Below are 15,237 nucleotides of genomic sequence, written 5' to 3' on the forward strand. Positions count from 1 at the left end.
CTCAGTTCGTCGCCTGGCGCGCCCGCGGATGTCGCCATTTCCGAGAGTCCCGCTCTTGTGCAGACCTGCTGTTAATGCACGAGTACATCAAGCAGTCCTTACAGAGTTGCTGTTAAGTCCTTTCTGGTCCGAATGTGTGGTAGTACATGCATCTCAAGCCAAGCAGCACCCAGACACTGCTGATCGCTGATGCCGGCTGTGGGTGGAATTTCAGGGAATCCATTCGCCGGTGCTTTCTGTCCTGTATGTCACTACCGGAAATCGGTGCGCCGGTCAAGTTTCGCACATTTTCCCCCTGCGTTAGCCAATGTTCAGACCACTAGCTTGCGTTGGTAGTGCGTTTAGTGGACAGTTCAATGGAGTGTTGTTAAGGCGCTCTTAATCTGGCGGGCGTCTCGACACTGCAAGCCAGCCTCCTGCGAAGGCACTAGCATTTGATATTGTTTTCCATATGGGCTATTCCAGAGAACGTCATGGACGCGGCGGTCGCTTTTATTGATATTGAAGAAGTTTACTGCGGTCAACACTTTGGAAGACACAAATTTCAAGTAACTGTGAAAAGTGAAGCTGCTATGGCTAAGATCATCGACGCATCCTTCCTCGCAATCGGGACGGAACACTATCGCTATCGTGCCCCTGAGCCCACAGGTGACCCAGGCAACTATTTAGTTTTTACCAGCACGTGTGCCTAGCGAGGTCCCTGCAAAGGCTCTTGCGCCTTACGGTAATGTCTTGTATAACAGCCTAGGCCTGATGACATCATGTCCTACTGTCACCACTGGGACGCGGTATTTTCTGATGGACATGAAGCTCGAGTCACCGTCCCCAACTACGTGAAAGTCGCCGGTTCTCGGGTGACCTGTTACTACAAAGGACTCCACTGCGTTTGCCGCCGATATGTTTCGTGGGTGCACTTCCGTGCCCAGTGTATGGCTGTTTTCTCTCCAGGAGTCTCTGGACACTCGGGCCTAGGATGCGCTCTTCCTTGTTGGCGGTGCGTTGATCGCTATGCGACCGTGGCTTGTTTGAATAAACCATCGTACTCAGAAGCTGCTTCAATTCCCGCCCGTCCCTAGAGTACTGACAGCTTCACGCAACAAGCGCCCAAGTTTCTAGTGTTCCCGACTGCGTGCCTGAACTCAGGGCTGCCAGTCTAGACGTTCAGGCTGCTGCTCTTTCTGCGTCTACTAGGGATGAGCAGGCTCCGACACCTGCACCCCCGGCCTCAACTGGGAAGACGTCTGAAACGTGCGACGCATGTCTGCCATTGAGTACCGTGCCGTCAGACGTTCATTTAATCGCACCTCCAACTTGCTCAGGAAAGAATTCCTCTGCAGAGCCACCCGCCACCTCTCGAGGGTTCTACACCTCGCGAAAATCCAGTGAAATCTCGAATCCAGCTGTGGCTGCAAACGACGACACATGGTCGCCGTCGTTGTCTTCGAACTGTTTTGTCATCGATGACTAGGGCACCACAAGTGACCAGACGGGCAAATCATCTCTCGAATTAGCGTCGTTGCCATCTACCTCAAGCACGACGTCGTCGGACACAGCGTACGTTGAGATTGCGCTGACAAGGTTCAGGGGCCTCACCCCTCAGCGACTGACGCGGACTCCTCAGTAGTACGGCCCAGGAGGTCTCGTGCTTCTTCAGGTCTGACCGTCCGCAAAAAATAAGATTGCTCTGCGCCGTTTTCGGCGCGCTTTGATCTGCCTTGCATTGCGTTTAATTTTTACTTCTAAATGATTGATTGATTGATTGAATGTCCTTTATTGAATGGGAATGCTCATGGCCATGGATGGGGATAAAGGGGAGTAGACATAATCTTCATTGTTTAGGTCGTCACTCGAATCACATTGCTCTAACCAGGCCACTAAGCGAGCCATACTTGGCAAATATCATCTGTATGTTAGCATCAGTTTCTAGAAGGGAACGGTAGTTCAGGCGGTAGGGTTCGATCTCGGGGCGTCCAGTAGAAAAAGCAGGGCAATCCCAAAGTAAGTGATATATGCCGCCGCAGGTTAGAGTCGTACAGTGGGGGCACGTAATCATTTTCTCCGTATACTGACGCCAGTGGGCCATAATACGTGGCGTGTAAGCCGCATGGGCGATGACCTTATTCAAAAATACTTCTTGACTTCGGGTGAGGTGGGTTCTTCTCGTAAAAGGTGGGTCTGGTGTGGCCACCTGCATGCGATGCTGACTGAGGCTACAAAGACTTGGTCCGAGTATAGTGCATAAGGGCAAGAGAAGGGGTGAGTTGCCCGACCAAGGTCGAATAAGGATGAAGCAAGGGGGGTGGGGAAGTAAATGTGGATATCCCACCTGCCAAGGCAGCCGCGGCGTGTGCCGCCGCATTGCCCCCTGATTCGTCCGAGTGACCTGGGGTCCAGTGAATAGCGACAGTTCTGGTCGCGAGTTGGTGGCGTTTAAGGAGGCGCTGTATAGCCGTAGCTGTTGCATCTTGTGAACCCGGAGTAGCGATATCCTTGTAAGCTTCAAAGGAATCAGTAAGAATACGTATTGACCCAGTTCCGGTGCAAGGCACTCCTGACAAGGCTCCCCAAATCGCGAGGAGTTCAGCGTGAAGAGGGGTACCTTGAGGTAGATGGCAGGCATAAGCGCCTGAAAGGGAAGGGTTGTCATAGGCCATAGATGCGAATTCGCTTGTAATCGATGCGTCGGTGTATGTGTCAGTCGTATCAGGGATTCGCTCTTGTCGGTGATGGGCAGCGAGGAGCTCCCGGGGAATGACAAAATCGCGGTTTATAGGTCGGCGATGGACGCGTGTGACTACTGGCATCTCCCAAGGGGGAAGAGATGCATATAGGGCTGGTGTCTTGTCGTTACGCTGCTGATCCCAGGCAAGCAGGCGACGCCACTCGACAGTGTTCTCTAGACGTATTCGATGACGCGTCTGTGACTCGGTAACGATGGTAGTGAGCGGTGGAAGAGCGGCCAAACGCTCAAGTTCAGCTATAGGAGTGTGCTTAGGTAGACCGGTAATAGTGCGTAGCGTTGCGCGATGAAGGCGTTCGACCTTAGCGAAGTCAGTCTTCGACAGTTGGAGGACGGGTGTGCCATAGAGGATTTTTCCGACCGCCGCTGCTCTGGCCATCGCACGGCAGGCATGCTGCCGCGCACCGCCGTGCCGGTTGGACAGGCGACGAATAGTATGTAGCAGTGCTGGCCAAAGGCGTTGTAACTGATGAACCCATTTCTGGGGGCTGTTGCAGCTTGATATAGGCAGGCCAAGAATGCGGATTTGCCCATTTGAGGAGGTGATGGTGTTGCCTCCGATGTGAAGATGGATCTGCATACTGGGGTTGGTTTTATGCTTTCCGTCGATACTAATCAATTCTGTTTTATGTGGTGCGAGTTCGAGGCCAATTTTGGTTAGTGTATCTTCAAGACAAAGAAGGGCCGCCTGAAGTTCAGTCTCCATAGAATATTTGTCTACGTTATCCACTGCCTCAGGCCAGACGGTAATATCATCGGCATATATAGTGAATCTTGCGCTTGTGCTGATTTCCAGATTCTCGGCGACGCGTGTCATGGCCAAGTTGAACAATATGGGTCCGAGAATGGAGCCCTGAGGTACACCCCTATCCAAGTAATAGGTTCGGGGCACTCATCCCGGAGCTTTGCCATGTAGCTGAATGGGTCTAGATGTCAAAAAATTGCGGATCCAGATTTGGGCACGAGTACTAGGAAATCGTTTGGTGAGTTCCTCCAGGATAACCTCATGGCGAACATTGTCAAAAGCTTTGTGTATATCGACAGCCAGGAGATAGTTAGGTAGCGTTTTACGATGAACTCTATTCAGAACTCTTCGCAAAAGGCAAAGGCAGTCATGCGTTCCGAGGTTAGGGCGGAAGCCGGCTTCAGCTGGATGAAATCCAGGACTGACGTATTCAATGTAGTGACTAATCCGGGTAGGCAGCAGGCGCTCGATGAGTTTACAGAGATGTGACGTCAGTGCAATTGGACGCAAATTACTAGGAAGTCGAGGGTTTTTGCCAGGTTTAGGGATAGGAAGAATAAGAGAAAGCTTGAGGTTATCCGGTACCGTTCCGGTCTCCCAGTAAGAATTAATGATGTCCAGAAGGGCATCCTGGGCTGCCGAGTCGAGATTGCGAAGCTCCTGCCAACTGACTCGGTCATGCCCGGGTGTGGCGCGAGCTCGGCCTCTTCCGAGGGCTGCTTGCAGTTCTCCCTTTGAGAATGGGCGATCCAGGTCTGAATCAGGGTTTCCGACTGGGAAAATGGAAACTGCTGGTGGAGGCGTTAGGCTGGCGTATGGGAAAAAGGTGCGTATAACTTCATCTTCAACATCAGCCGGGTTGCCATTGAGAAGGAAATCGGTGAGAGGTGGGGCCCCGCGTGCCTTGCCATTTAGGCCACGAAAGATGCGCCAAAGTTGTGATAGGCCCGGTACTTGTCCAAGACGGTCGCATGTAGAGTGCCAAGCCTCACTTTGCAGGTGAAGCTGGTATGCCCGGATAAGCTTGAATTGTCGTCGAAGAAGCACGAGATCTTTGTGACGTTTTCCGCTGTGTCCGAAAACGTTGCGTGAGGTGACTGCGCGACGCCAAAGGTCAGCCAGGTGAGCATCCATGCCAACTGTGGAATCGTCACAGGGGATATATTCGAGAGCTTGAGTGCGGGCATCTCGGAGTACAGACAGGAAGGAGTCAATATCCGAGAAGGGGGTCGTAGTACTAGCAAGAAACTTGTCTCAGTTGAAAAACGAACGTGTTGTCCGAACGCGAAGACATTTACGATTGAGAGTGAGCAAGATGGGCAAGTGATCACTACCCCAAGAATTAGAAAGAACTTCCCAGCGCTGAAGAAGACGCGGTGATGAGAATGTAAGGTCGAGTGTAGTGTCTGCTTGAGAGGGATGGAGATGAATACGTTGAAGATTGCAGTACTTAATGTGTGCGGATTCCGTAATGTCGAAGCAAGTAGGCTGAAGGGATGATATTTGCGCGCTCCGTAAATTGACAAGTCCACATGTCGAAACGTTGGCTCGATCTGCGAACTGAGGCGTACCCCCTTTACCCTTGTTCAGTGCTACTCCATACCGTGTAAACCATCTTCTTCTCGTTCTACCTAGCTGACGTATATGCATTTAAAACGTGTCTTAATGTATAGGCGTTATTTTTACATGCTAGCTCGCGCTTAAATGGCGTTGGTGCGGTCATGTTGAATCGTGTTCTCCTGCGTCACCACCAACTTTATGACGCCCTTGAACGCATGCTGGCAAATGACTGTACATTCGATTATATTAATTTTACTATTTTTAATCTACATACCCACTCGTTCTAATCAGGCTAATTACGTTTTCAAAGGGCTTGATGCTTACTTTTAGGCGGGTGCAACATTGTGACGCTGGGCTATTTTAAATGCGTGCTGTATACGGTTACAGACTTTCAGGGCTTCGGAAGAGGTAGGCCATTCTGGAATGCGCGATAGTTGTCACGTCTGGTTGAGCAGCTTGCGCTAGCCGATGCCTTCGAGTTGTCTATGGGCGAGTCGCGTGGACATGATGCAGCGGAATTTCTTCGAGCCGTCTAGATAGGGCGTATGCTTCGCCCAGGCTTGTGGGTTCCAGGCTTTGTACTGCTGATGTGCTGCCGCTTCCCCCGGCGTCATGGTACTACATCACTGACCACCGTCCCTTTGCTGTGTCTCTCAATATCCCATTTCGCTAGCGGCTTTCAGAAGACAATGGTGTTTAGACCTCCGTGTTCTGCATGAGGACGGGACGCCGGGCAGTCTTGAACGCATTTTGTGGACATCAGTGGTTGGTGCGGTACAGGAGGGCTGAGTGGCGTCATCATTGCGTCTCCTCTGGGCGCACCATAGGAAATCGAGTGTTGGACGACATGCGTGTGGTGACAGCAAAACTTCGCATTGCGCGGTGCACCCCGTCCCCATCGGCACTCGTGTGTCTAGAGGGAAGAGCTTCATGAACGATTGCGGAGTCCCTTTCGTGCCTTCCTTTCGATGGCAGCAGCGTGGCGCATTCGTGCAGTCCTGCAGCCTATCCTGAAGCGATCCGATTCACGCTCCAAGCCTTAGTGCACCCTTCTGGAATCCCTGCATTTCAAACTTTCTCCTGACGTCTAGTTATCCGGATCGGAGGAAGTTCTCTGTCTTCTTTAGACATTTTAGGGCTGTCGCGCTGTCACTATCCCCGGTCTCCGAGACTTCCGTTTCAACACATTATTTTTTTAACGGGCTTGCCTCAAGGTGGCACTGAATAATACGACAGCCTTGTGGCTCCACTGTCCTCTAGCGGAATTAAAGAAGTTTTGGATTCCAAGAAAAGGGGTTCAGCACCTGGGACAGGTGGGTTCCCGGTAAAATTTTACACCCAGTTCTGGCACATTGTAGGTCCCCTTTTCACAGAAGTAATTAGATTCGACTTCGGTCATCAAGTTTTTCCACATTTATTCAAAACATGGTCGTTTGCTCTCATACCTAAAATGATCCTTCTTTGTCTCGTCCTGGAATTGGTGACCTATACTTTGCTAAACTCTGATTACAAGGTATTGGCGAAATCGACGTATTGGAAAACTGCTACCTTCCCTCATCTTTGTCACCAGGTTTGCTCTGTATACCTGGTCATGACGCCCATAGTCTGTCGCCGAGCTCAAGGATATCCCACGACCAAGGTAAAGCCTTCAATTTTCTCGATCATGGATACATAAACGCTATTGAAATTCGGCTTCCGGTTTTCCTTTGTTCTTCTAATGAAGATAAATAGAAATATTTCCAGCGCATTTTCTTTTGATGGTCGTGACCTGTCCCTTGTACTTAACCCGTAGCGTTCGTCAAGGTTGTCCGCTCTCCCCCTTTTGTTTTTCCTGGCTTTAGAAGCTCTCTTATCGGCTGTACATCGCCTACCTTGCCTTAGAGGTCTGCCATTGCCAGGCAGGGGTACAGGGCGTGTGACGCAATACGCTGATGACATCCCGCTATACACTGCAGATGAGCGGAGCCTGCTTGAGGTCTTCTCTATACTCTGAGTGCATTACTCTTTGTCGGAGACCGCACTGAAGAACTCTAAACGCAATTACTTTGTCATAGAGTCTCCGCAGGTGCGCTTATCCTAAGCGATTCCCTTGCAGTCGTGCGAAGGGACGCCCATTTTAGGTGTAACATGTGACAGTTACGGTGTTTGGGAAGGAATGTGGTATTCGGTTACGGAGGGCATAAAGCTTAGCGCCCGACCTGCCCAGTCTTTTAAATTATCTTTGCGTGAAGGACGTTACATTTTCCATTTAGTGATGCTGGGTACCTTTTCGGTATCTGTGCGACGTTGCTAAACCTCCGCTCTGTGTTATGAGAAACGTGCAGTCGGCGTTGTTCGCTGCTTTTTGGTCCGGAGGAACAGAAATTGTGGCTCGACGTGTGCTAGGATAGCCACGCGAGAGTGAGGCATTCGCATTTTGTATCCTCTCTGTCGCCTCTGTTAGCATTGATGAGCCTCAGGCGCATCTTGATGGGAGGAATATCGCCAGCGCGAACCCTGGTGAAGTATTTCTTGCTTGGGTCCCTCAGCAAGGGAATTTGATTCTATCCGCTCTGATACCAGTATTGTTGAAGGCCGTGCGATCAATATTATGGGCAAGCTATAGTTACCTGTTCTGCTGGCAAATCGGCGTTCACAAATGCGTGGCATGCAATGGGCCTGCATAGCGTCGTCCTCTCTACCGGACCACCTACGAAACTTTGCTTGGTGGCTTGATAAACTTTATTGGGGTTAGGGCTAGTGGGTTAGGAAAGAGCAGTAGTAGGTAGTCCGTTGTCCAGGAGTCCGCTGTCCGTTGTCCTCAGCGGCGGATCTGGCCGGCTGCACCAGCATGAGCTGATGCTGTGCGTCCGAGTCGGCTAGAAGGTCCTTCCACTGCTAGTGAACAGTAAAAAAAAAAAGAAAAAAAAAAAAAAGAAAAAAAAAATACTGTGTTGGCTGATCACTTCAACATCAATCGCTCGGTCATGGGTTTTAAATTTCGGTAGTCGCGGTGCCCCCTTTCGATTCGCCTTTCCGCAGAAATGGTCTTGACAATAGATATAAAACTGTAAAATCTTGGCCAACTTTTTAAATGTACCAGGGCCGAAATCACTAATACCTGATTTATTCTTCCTTTCTTTCTTTATTTGATACAGTCAGTCCCGTCACGGATCATAACAAGGAGGGCAGTCAAATGTTTAAACGTAGAGACAAAATTTAACAATGATAATTATTTAAAGTACATATCAAAATATTACGCAAAGTTATACATAAGTAAATAGGTATAGAAGTTAAGCTAGAATGAGGAGCGTGTAACAAGAATTAGACGGCTAAATGGCAATACAACTAGAGAAACGCTAGAGGAAAGAACATACTCACAATGATGCAAAAACACAGTAACTGCTGATATGTAAGTAGTTCGTTTACAACTAGTATTTGAAACAATACTAGTGATGGAATCTTGTTGATGACCATATACCGCCACTTAAAAATAAAAAAGGCATGCAGTGCCACTGAGATGTTTCGACGTAATTACTAAAATTTCCTTTTTTCCTTTCAGATGGCGGCGAATCAAAGAAGCCTCCAGAGAGCTTACAGAAACTGGTGCAGGTGACAGAACTCAGTAACAACCTAGCAAAAGAACCAAAGGAGCCTGCGGAGAGCGTGGTCCAGAAATCGATGCGAGGGTCAACCCTGAGTATTGACAACGTAGCGAAAGAGTCCGTGAAGCCTGCGGCTGGCATAGTAATAAATTCCGTTCAGAGGTCAGCCATGAGCAGTGACAATGCAGTGAAAGAATTAGCGCAGCAATCAAAGCTAGGCCCTAGGAGCACGGCGGATGACATTGGAGAGAACGTAAGAAATCTTTTATTGCTTGCACGATCTATCGGCTTGTTGATAGTATGTCTATCTAATATATTCCAGCAAACCCGAAGTGAGGGACTCACTCACTCACTCACTCACTCACTCACTCACTCACTCACTCACTCACTCACTCACTCACTCACTCACTCACTCACTCACTCACTCACTCACTCACTCACTCACTCACTCACTCACTCACTCACTCACTCACTCACTCACTCACTCACACTCACTCACTCACTCACTCACTCACTCACTCACTCACTCACTCAATCAATCAATCAATCAATCAATCAATCATTCAATCAATCAATCAATCAATCAATCAATCAATCAATCAGTTGTTTGTCTGGTTGTTCAAACAAGGAGAGGGACAAAACAGTTTTTTATGCTCTTGGAAGCTCAAAATTTTACCATTGCTGCCGTGTGCATTTCACCGGCATGTAGGCTTGTGCGAAAGGACTCGTCAGAATTTTCCGCAACTCCTGACAGCGGTGCCCCCTCTTTTCCTCACACTGCCCATTGTGCTTACCCAGTCACGAGTGGAGGGTAGTTGTGATGGGGAGGCGGTTCATGATGCTTTTGGTTATCTGGAGTATAAGCTAAGGAATATGTCATATGCAGCTTTCATCTGTAAAATGGGTAGCCATGACGCTTTGCTGACTATAGTCTCCCTGAGATAGGCCTGCGGGTGGCACATTCCGTTTGGAAATAAATGCGAAAACGGCATTGAACTGTGGCTCCGGGCTCTGAGCAAGGAGTATTTATAGGAGGCCAAACTCGCCGCCATACCTGGGCCTGTAAGTGTCACGCATGATACCCGCTTCTTTCGACACGCATGCTACATGTTCATTCACAAACCATTTTAAGCGCGGCCGCCGCAATGGTGGCGCAGTGGTTAGGCCGCTCGACTACTGCGTCCGAGGACGCGGGATCGAATCCCGGCTGTTGCGGCCGCTTTTCAATGGAGGCGAAAAGCTAGACGCTCGTGTGTTGTGCGATGCCAGCGCACGTTAAATATCCCTAGGTTGCCAAAATTTCCGAAGCCCTCCACTACGGCGTCTCTTGTAGCCCGAGTTACAGTGCCCTAAGGACACTGTACCCGAGTCCCTTTGGACGTTAAACCCCATAAACCAAGCCAAACCAAACCAAACCATTGTAAGCCGGATTACGAATCAAATCCTTTCAGCTCTTTGAAGGCGATCGGTTTCTTTTTGCAGGTCCTGGACTTCCGAAAAACCCATAGACCTCATGAAATATAACCAGGGGTCCCAGCTAAATTAAGTCAAAGGCAAAAAATGAAACGTTAAAGGCAGGCGATGCAAGCCAGCTGTCTGCGGCTGGCAGCTACGTTGCGCACACTAGGCAATTTTTGTTTTACATTTATTTTATTCTGTATTTAGGTTATTTACTTACATTATAAATATGAACTTCAGACAACAAATGGCATTTACTAAACTAAAGAGCATCTCGCGTATTTCTTTTCCATACAAGAGGGCCAGCGAAATAATTATAACAAAAAACGCGCGACTCTAGTAGGATACAATTTATAACAACAGTTGCTAATTATGGGCAGTGGTCCGCGGGGTGTGTATTACTTTGCTGAACAGTAAACAGGATTAGTTTTTATTTTATTTTGCTAAGCAAAACAAGCCAGGGGCGTCAAAATTGTTGAGATGATAATTTAGTCTGATGTAACGAGAAAAGTCTTAAGAGCGGACTATACTCTCTGTCACGGATAAATTGTGCATGGCGGTTACTGTGCTCATATGAACCGTTACATAAGCGAAAGAAAGAGCTGCGGCCGTCACTTGATGGCTCCGTTGCAGCGCGCCTGGCAGTGCAAGTTGCAGGGAGCGCGCAGCGCTTTGTGTTGCAATAAAGACTAGCAAATTGGAAGGGCATATAGTAGAGGAGCTTTATTTGTCATTTGTAAACAAAGTAAGAAATTCGCGATTTATGGCTTGGCTGGCGCGGGCAAACAAATCTTCAACGTAAACCTACTCCTACCGTTGAAACGGAGCCGTAAAGTTATGTCTGCAGCAGATTTTGTTCGCTCAAACCAAGGATGAGAGCAGCACGATCAAGGTACACGAATGCCCTAGTCAAGTGGTTCCTTTTGCAGTTTGCGGGCTTCAGTTGGAGCTCGAAGAGTACACGTGTAGATTTTCTAATCGTAAATAATGAAATGGGCGCCTCCGAAGGTGCTCTCAAACATACAACTATCACTTATTTCCCGAATCAAATATTTAATAATCTAGGTAAATCATCCCAATTAAGCAATTCATTGTAAAGTAAGAATTACCTGTGGTGCACTAAGTGGCTGCCAACAGTATGCAACTGGCGTCACTGGCCTGCCTGTAATGTTTTATTTATATATATATTTTTTTACCTTCGCTAAGTTTGCTCGTTACTAAGCTTAAGCAGATTCTTTTCTTTGCCGCTGTCAGTAGAGTCTGATAGGGGCAGCAATTCAGTGGGTGAGCCTTTTGTGACCGATCATAATAATAATAAAAAAAATGACAACCCTTGTGGCAATAGCTAGAGCGGGTCTCTCGGCTATGTGGTAAGATGGAAGTGACTGGTCGGTGCCATGAGGTATCATCAACATGAAGAGTTTGGTGCTGAGCCTAATTAGAAAATACCTCGTTGCTGAATTAACGCCTAAATTTGGATATATATATATATATATATATATATATATATATATATATATATATATATATATATATATATATATATATATATATATATATATATATATATATATATATATATATATATATATATATATATATATATATATATATATATATAATAGAGATGATGAGCCAATTGGCTGCGAAGAGCTCATGTTTGTGGAATTTAGTATGCCTCTAGAGCAAAACACAGTGTTTGAAAACAAGCTCTTAGGCTTTCATACTGATGAACAACCAAAAGAAATAATGCTCTTCTCTAGAAAGCAGACGCGTGTACGCCCTGTATTAACGGGTTGGTTGCAGTCCTGACTAATCCAAAGGATGTCTAACTATGGCGTCATCTACTGCGCGTTATTTGTAACTGGCCTCTTTTCCTTCTCTAAACGGCGAAATTTTTGTGACCGCCTGCCTCATACCGGGTGCCTGTAGCTGTGCCTCTTAAAAGCTATCACCGTGATCCTTGTACACGCTTCACGAATCCGGGACAGTCAGCATTGATCTCCACTCATCCACAACGGCGCCGCCGATAGACATAGGCGTTGGCTTTAGTGGTTCCTAGCTGGGACGTGAGGAACCACCATATGTGACCAGCAGCAGAGAACACAATTGAAAGGTGAAGCTAGAGACTCCCCTGGGTTAGCGTGGACACTGCTAGCGCAGGGCTGGTTGCTTCCAGATTTTTACTAGCCTAAATCTCTTATAATAAGCAATAACATGGTCCTTCACCTGTCTACCGCGGTGGCAGATTGTTCGTGAAGAAGCACCCCTCATCCGAGACATCGAACAGAAGATGCGCGAAGGCAAGGAGACGGAGCGAAACTTGACGGCCACTCGTGACGTCATCCGCCGTGAGATGGACAGTGCAGGAGGAACTGGAGCCGCGGAGAGCGGTGACGGCAAGGAGATGGAGAAGCGACTACGGGAACTGGACGGGTACATCGGCCAGTTGCACTCTAAGTGAGTATCCAGAAACATAGCCCGAGGCCTTGCATGTACTCAGGATGGGTCAACAGCACAGCAAACATGGTTAGTGGGACGGACATGTGACGCTGTGTATATTGATCGGACCGGACGGTGCGTAAACAAAAGCCTTAAAGAACACTTCAACTCTAGTGACTGCAGCTCTTCAAAATCACCGGTTGGTGTTGCCCTGCATCGTATTTTATTTGATTGAATCCCGTCTTTTTCTAGTACACTTTTTCTTTTCAGACATAAAAATTAGCTGGTAAGGGAAATGATAGAAGCGCTTTTCTTTTCTCAGTCCTCTCTCTGTCCGAGTTTGCTGCGCTATTGCGCCATCATAAATACATATCAACCCGTCCCATTTTCCTCACCATGCCTTGCATGTACACTGCTAGTCTCTGTTCCACAAAGTCAAGCTGTTCAACGCAGCGAAAAGAAAGAAAGTTCGAAAAGATTGATGAAACTTAATCTGACCTGTGCAGTAGTGCTGTCGGTGCTTTAAGAGGCCAGTCTGTTTAATAGATCGTTTCTGTGCGCGAAGTGGCCTGTGATTATGACTTTTGAAACTTGTCAGATGTATGTTCTCGTCACATTATAAGGCCGTAGTAGCTCTAAGCTTAATAGTCATGTCTTTGAATCCGTATTTGTTCAGCTCTCGAAACTGCTAACAATGCGATCATGATCGACTTGACAGCCGTAAAAATAAGGTTATCTAATCAAAGTGATCATCTTCTTCACTAGTCTGATTCACTCTTCCTACATGCCTCCATTCCCACTTACCTGGTCCTGGGCCAGCTGTGGCCAGCTAATCCCTACTTCCTAACCTCATCCGCCCCCCTAATTTTCTGCATTCACGGTTGCCTTCCCCTGTAATTAAATATTCCGTCCTTACGGACGACCGGGTTTCCTGCCTTTTTATTATATGACTTGCCATTCCCGTTTCTTCTTGATTTCGAATAGAATGCCATTAACTCGAATACATTTCCTTCCCCCACTTTCCCCCTTCTTGTCTTTTAACAGGAATAAGGTTCCTTAGACTGTGTTATCCTTGGGTTAAGATTAACCCTTTTTGGTAGCTTCCATGCATCAGCCGGGTAATTGAATGTCAGTAATATAGAGCTATTATATAGGGAGTTCATTAAACTGTCATTAATGTCCTGAGAGTGCCTGTCAAATGCACTCAATCCCATAACTGTTAAAGAATACGTATCGTGGTATATGGCCCGTATCGCGATCACTACCTGGCCTCAGCAGGCGCATTCCTTTGCCACTTACAGTGTCTCCCTAGCGATCGTAAATTGCTCCTCTCTTCCGGAACTATTGAATATCACTTTAGGTTTCTGCATATTGATTTTTATGCCAATCGTTTTGAGTGTCTAGGCCATTGGTCACGCTTGGTGCTTATTCTCAGTTATGAGTTGTACTTAGCAAGGCAACGTTCTCAGTATATTACAGAATACTAAGATATTTTCCGTAAATCCAACCTAATTAATGTCTCTGAACACGCCCTACAAACTCGAGGTGCAGAGAGCACTGCAGGTATCGTGTTTTCCTTCCTGACACGTTTCGTTATTGCAGTTTTATTGTTTTCTTTATACAGGAATATGATGGTTGTGCAGGCGAAATAGGTCTGTTGCCGCAGTTTTGCAAATGTACCTTTTAAACGCTGGTTTCGTAATTCCTACATCACTGCTGAGGCTTCGAGTGAATTAATAGGGTCGTGTAATTCACTTTTAGTCTGAGCACCCTACATACACTACGGAACTGCGAGAATTCATATCGCAAAACACAGTAGTAGAAAACGTGTCGAAGAATCTTGGATGTACTGGCATGAAGAAAAAAAAAAGCTATTCAATGTTTTGATGGCGAAAAGGAAAATGTTCTAGCCCTTAAACACCAATGTATTCAGCCTAGATCTATGAGCTGCATTGTACATTTTATGAAAGCGTGTATGGATGGATGGTTAATAAGAGCGTCCCCTTTGAAACGTTGTGCTTCAAGTTTCCACCATGCTTGGCTTCTTTTTTCTCATGTATTGAATGCTACCGCAATTACCGCAGCGCATTTTGCAGGTGGCTTAAGACCTTTACCTTCTTAAAGCTTAGTCAACAAAGGCGTCCTGGATATGCTGTAATAAAATTTGGACCAAACAAAAATCAATCAATCAATCAATCAATCAATCAATCAATCAATCAATCAATCAATCAATCAATCAATCAATCAATCAATCAATCAATCAATCAATCAATCAATCAATCAATCAATCAATCAATCAATAACCTGACCGTGTCGAACTTGTCTTTTCTCCTTACGCACTGATATTAACACGCACCCCAACCGCAGGAACAAACTGGCCGAGGAAAAGTTTCGCAAGTTTATCGGCAGTATTGATTCCGGAAAGATCAAAGACGAACAACAAGCGCATTCCCGGCTGGAAGGAATCTCTCGCTTCGTCGACACCGACGTCATGGGCAGCGTGAAGGGCTCCAAATCTGCTTTCAGGGGCGTGGTAAACGTGTACAGGCGTGTCAAGGGGGGCATCCGACGCATATTCCATTCGCTGCTCGGTCTGAGACAGCCGCAGATGAAAGCCGGCGTGAACTTGCTCGCTGGCATCTGACCGAGCGGTGATAATAAACGCAAGTTGCTGTCAAAGCAAAGAGGAGCACATCTTCTTGACCTCG

The 15,237-nt window shown here is 47.2% G+C and overlaps 1 protein-coding gene across 1 annotated transcript in view; it reads left to right on the plus strand.

Annotated features, from left to right (window-relative positions):
- Positions 1-15,173, plus strand: part of LOC146178584 (uncharacterized) — a 31,544-nt gene extending 16,371 nt beyond the window's left edge. The window contains exons 2-4 of the mRNA XM_084579998.1: positions 8,587-8,882; positions 12,336-12,547; positions 14,897-15,173. Of these exons, the coding sequence (XP_084436124.1) occupies positions 8,587-8,882; positions 12,336-12,547; positions 14,897-15,173 (785 nt within the window). The remainder of the gene's footprint in view (positions 1-8,586; positions 8,883-12,335; positions 12,548-14,896) is intronic.
- Positions 15,174-15,237: the final 64 nt, after the last annotated feature.

The sequence above is a fragment of the Amblyomma maculatum genome, chromosome 9, assembly GCF_055883805.1.
Source record: "Amblyomma maculatum isolate TAMU_Amacu chromosome 9, ASM5588380v1, whole genome shotgun sequence".
Taxonomy (NCBI): Eukaryota; Metazoa; Arthropoda; class Arachnida; order Ixodida; family Ixodidae; genus Amblyomma; species Amblyomma maculatum.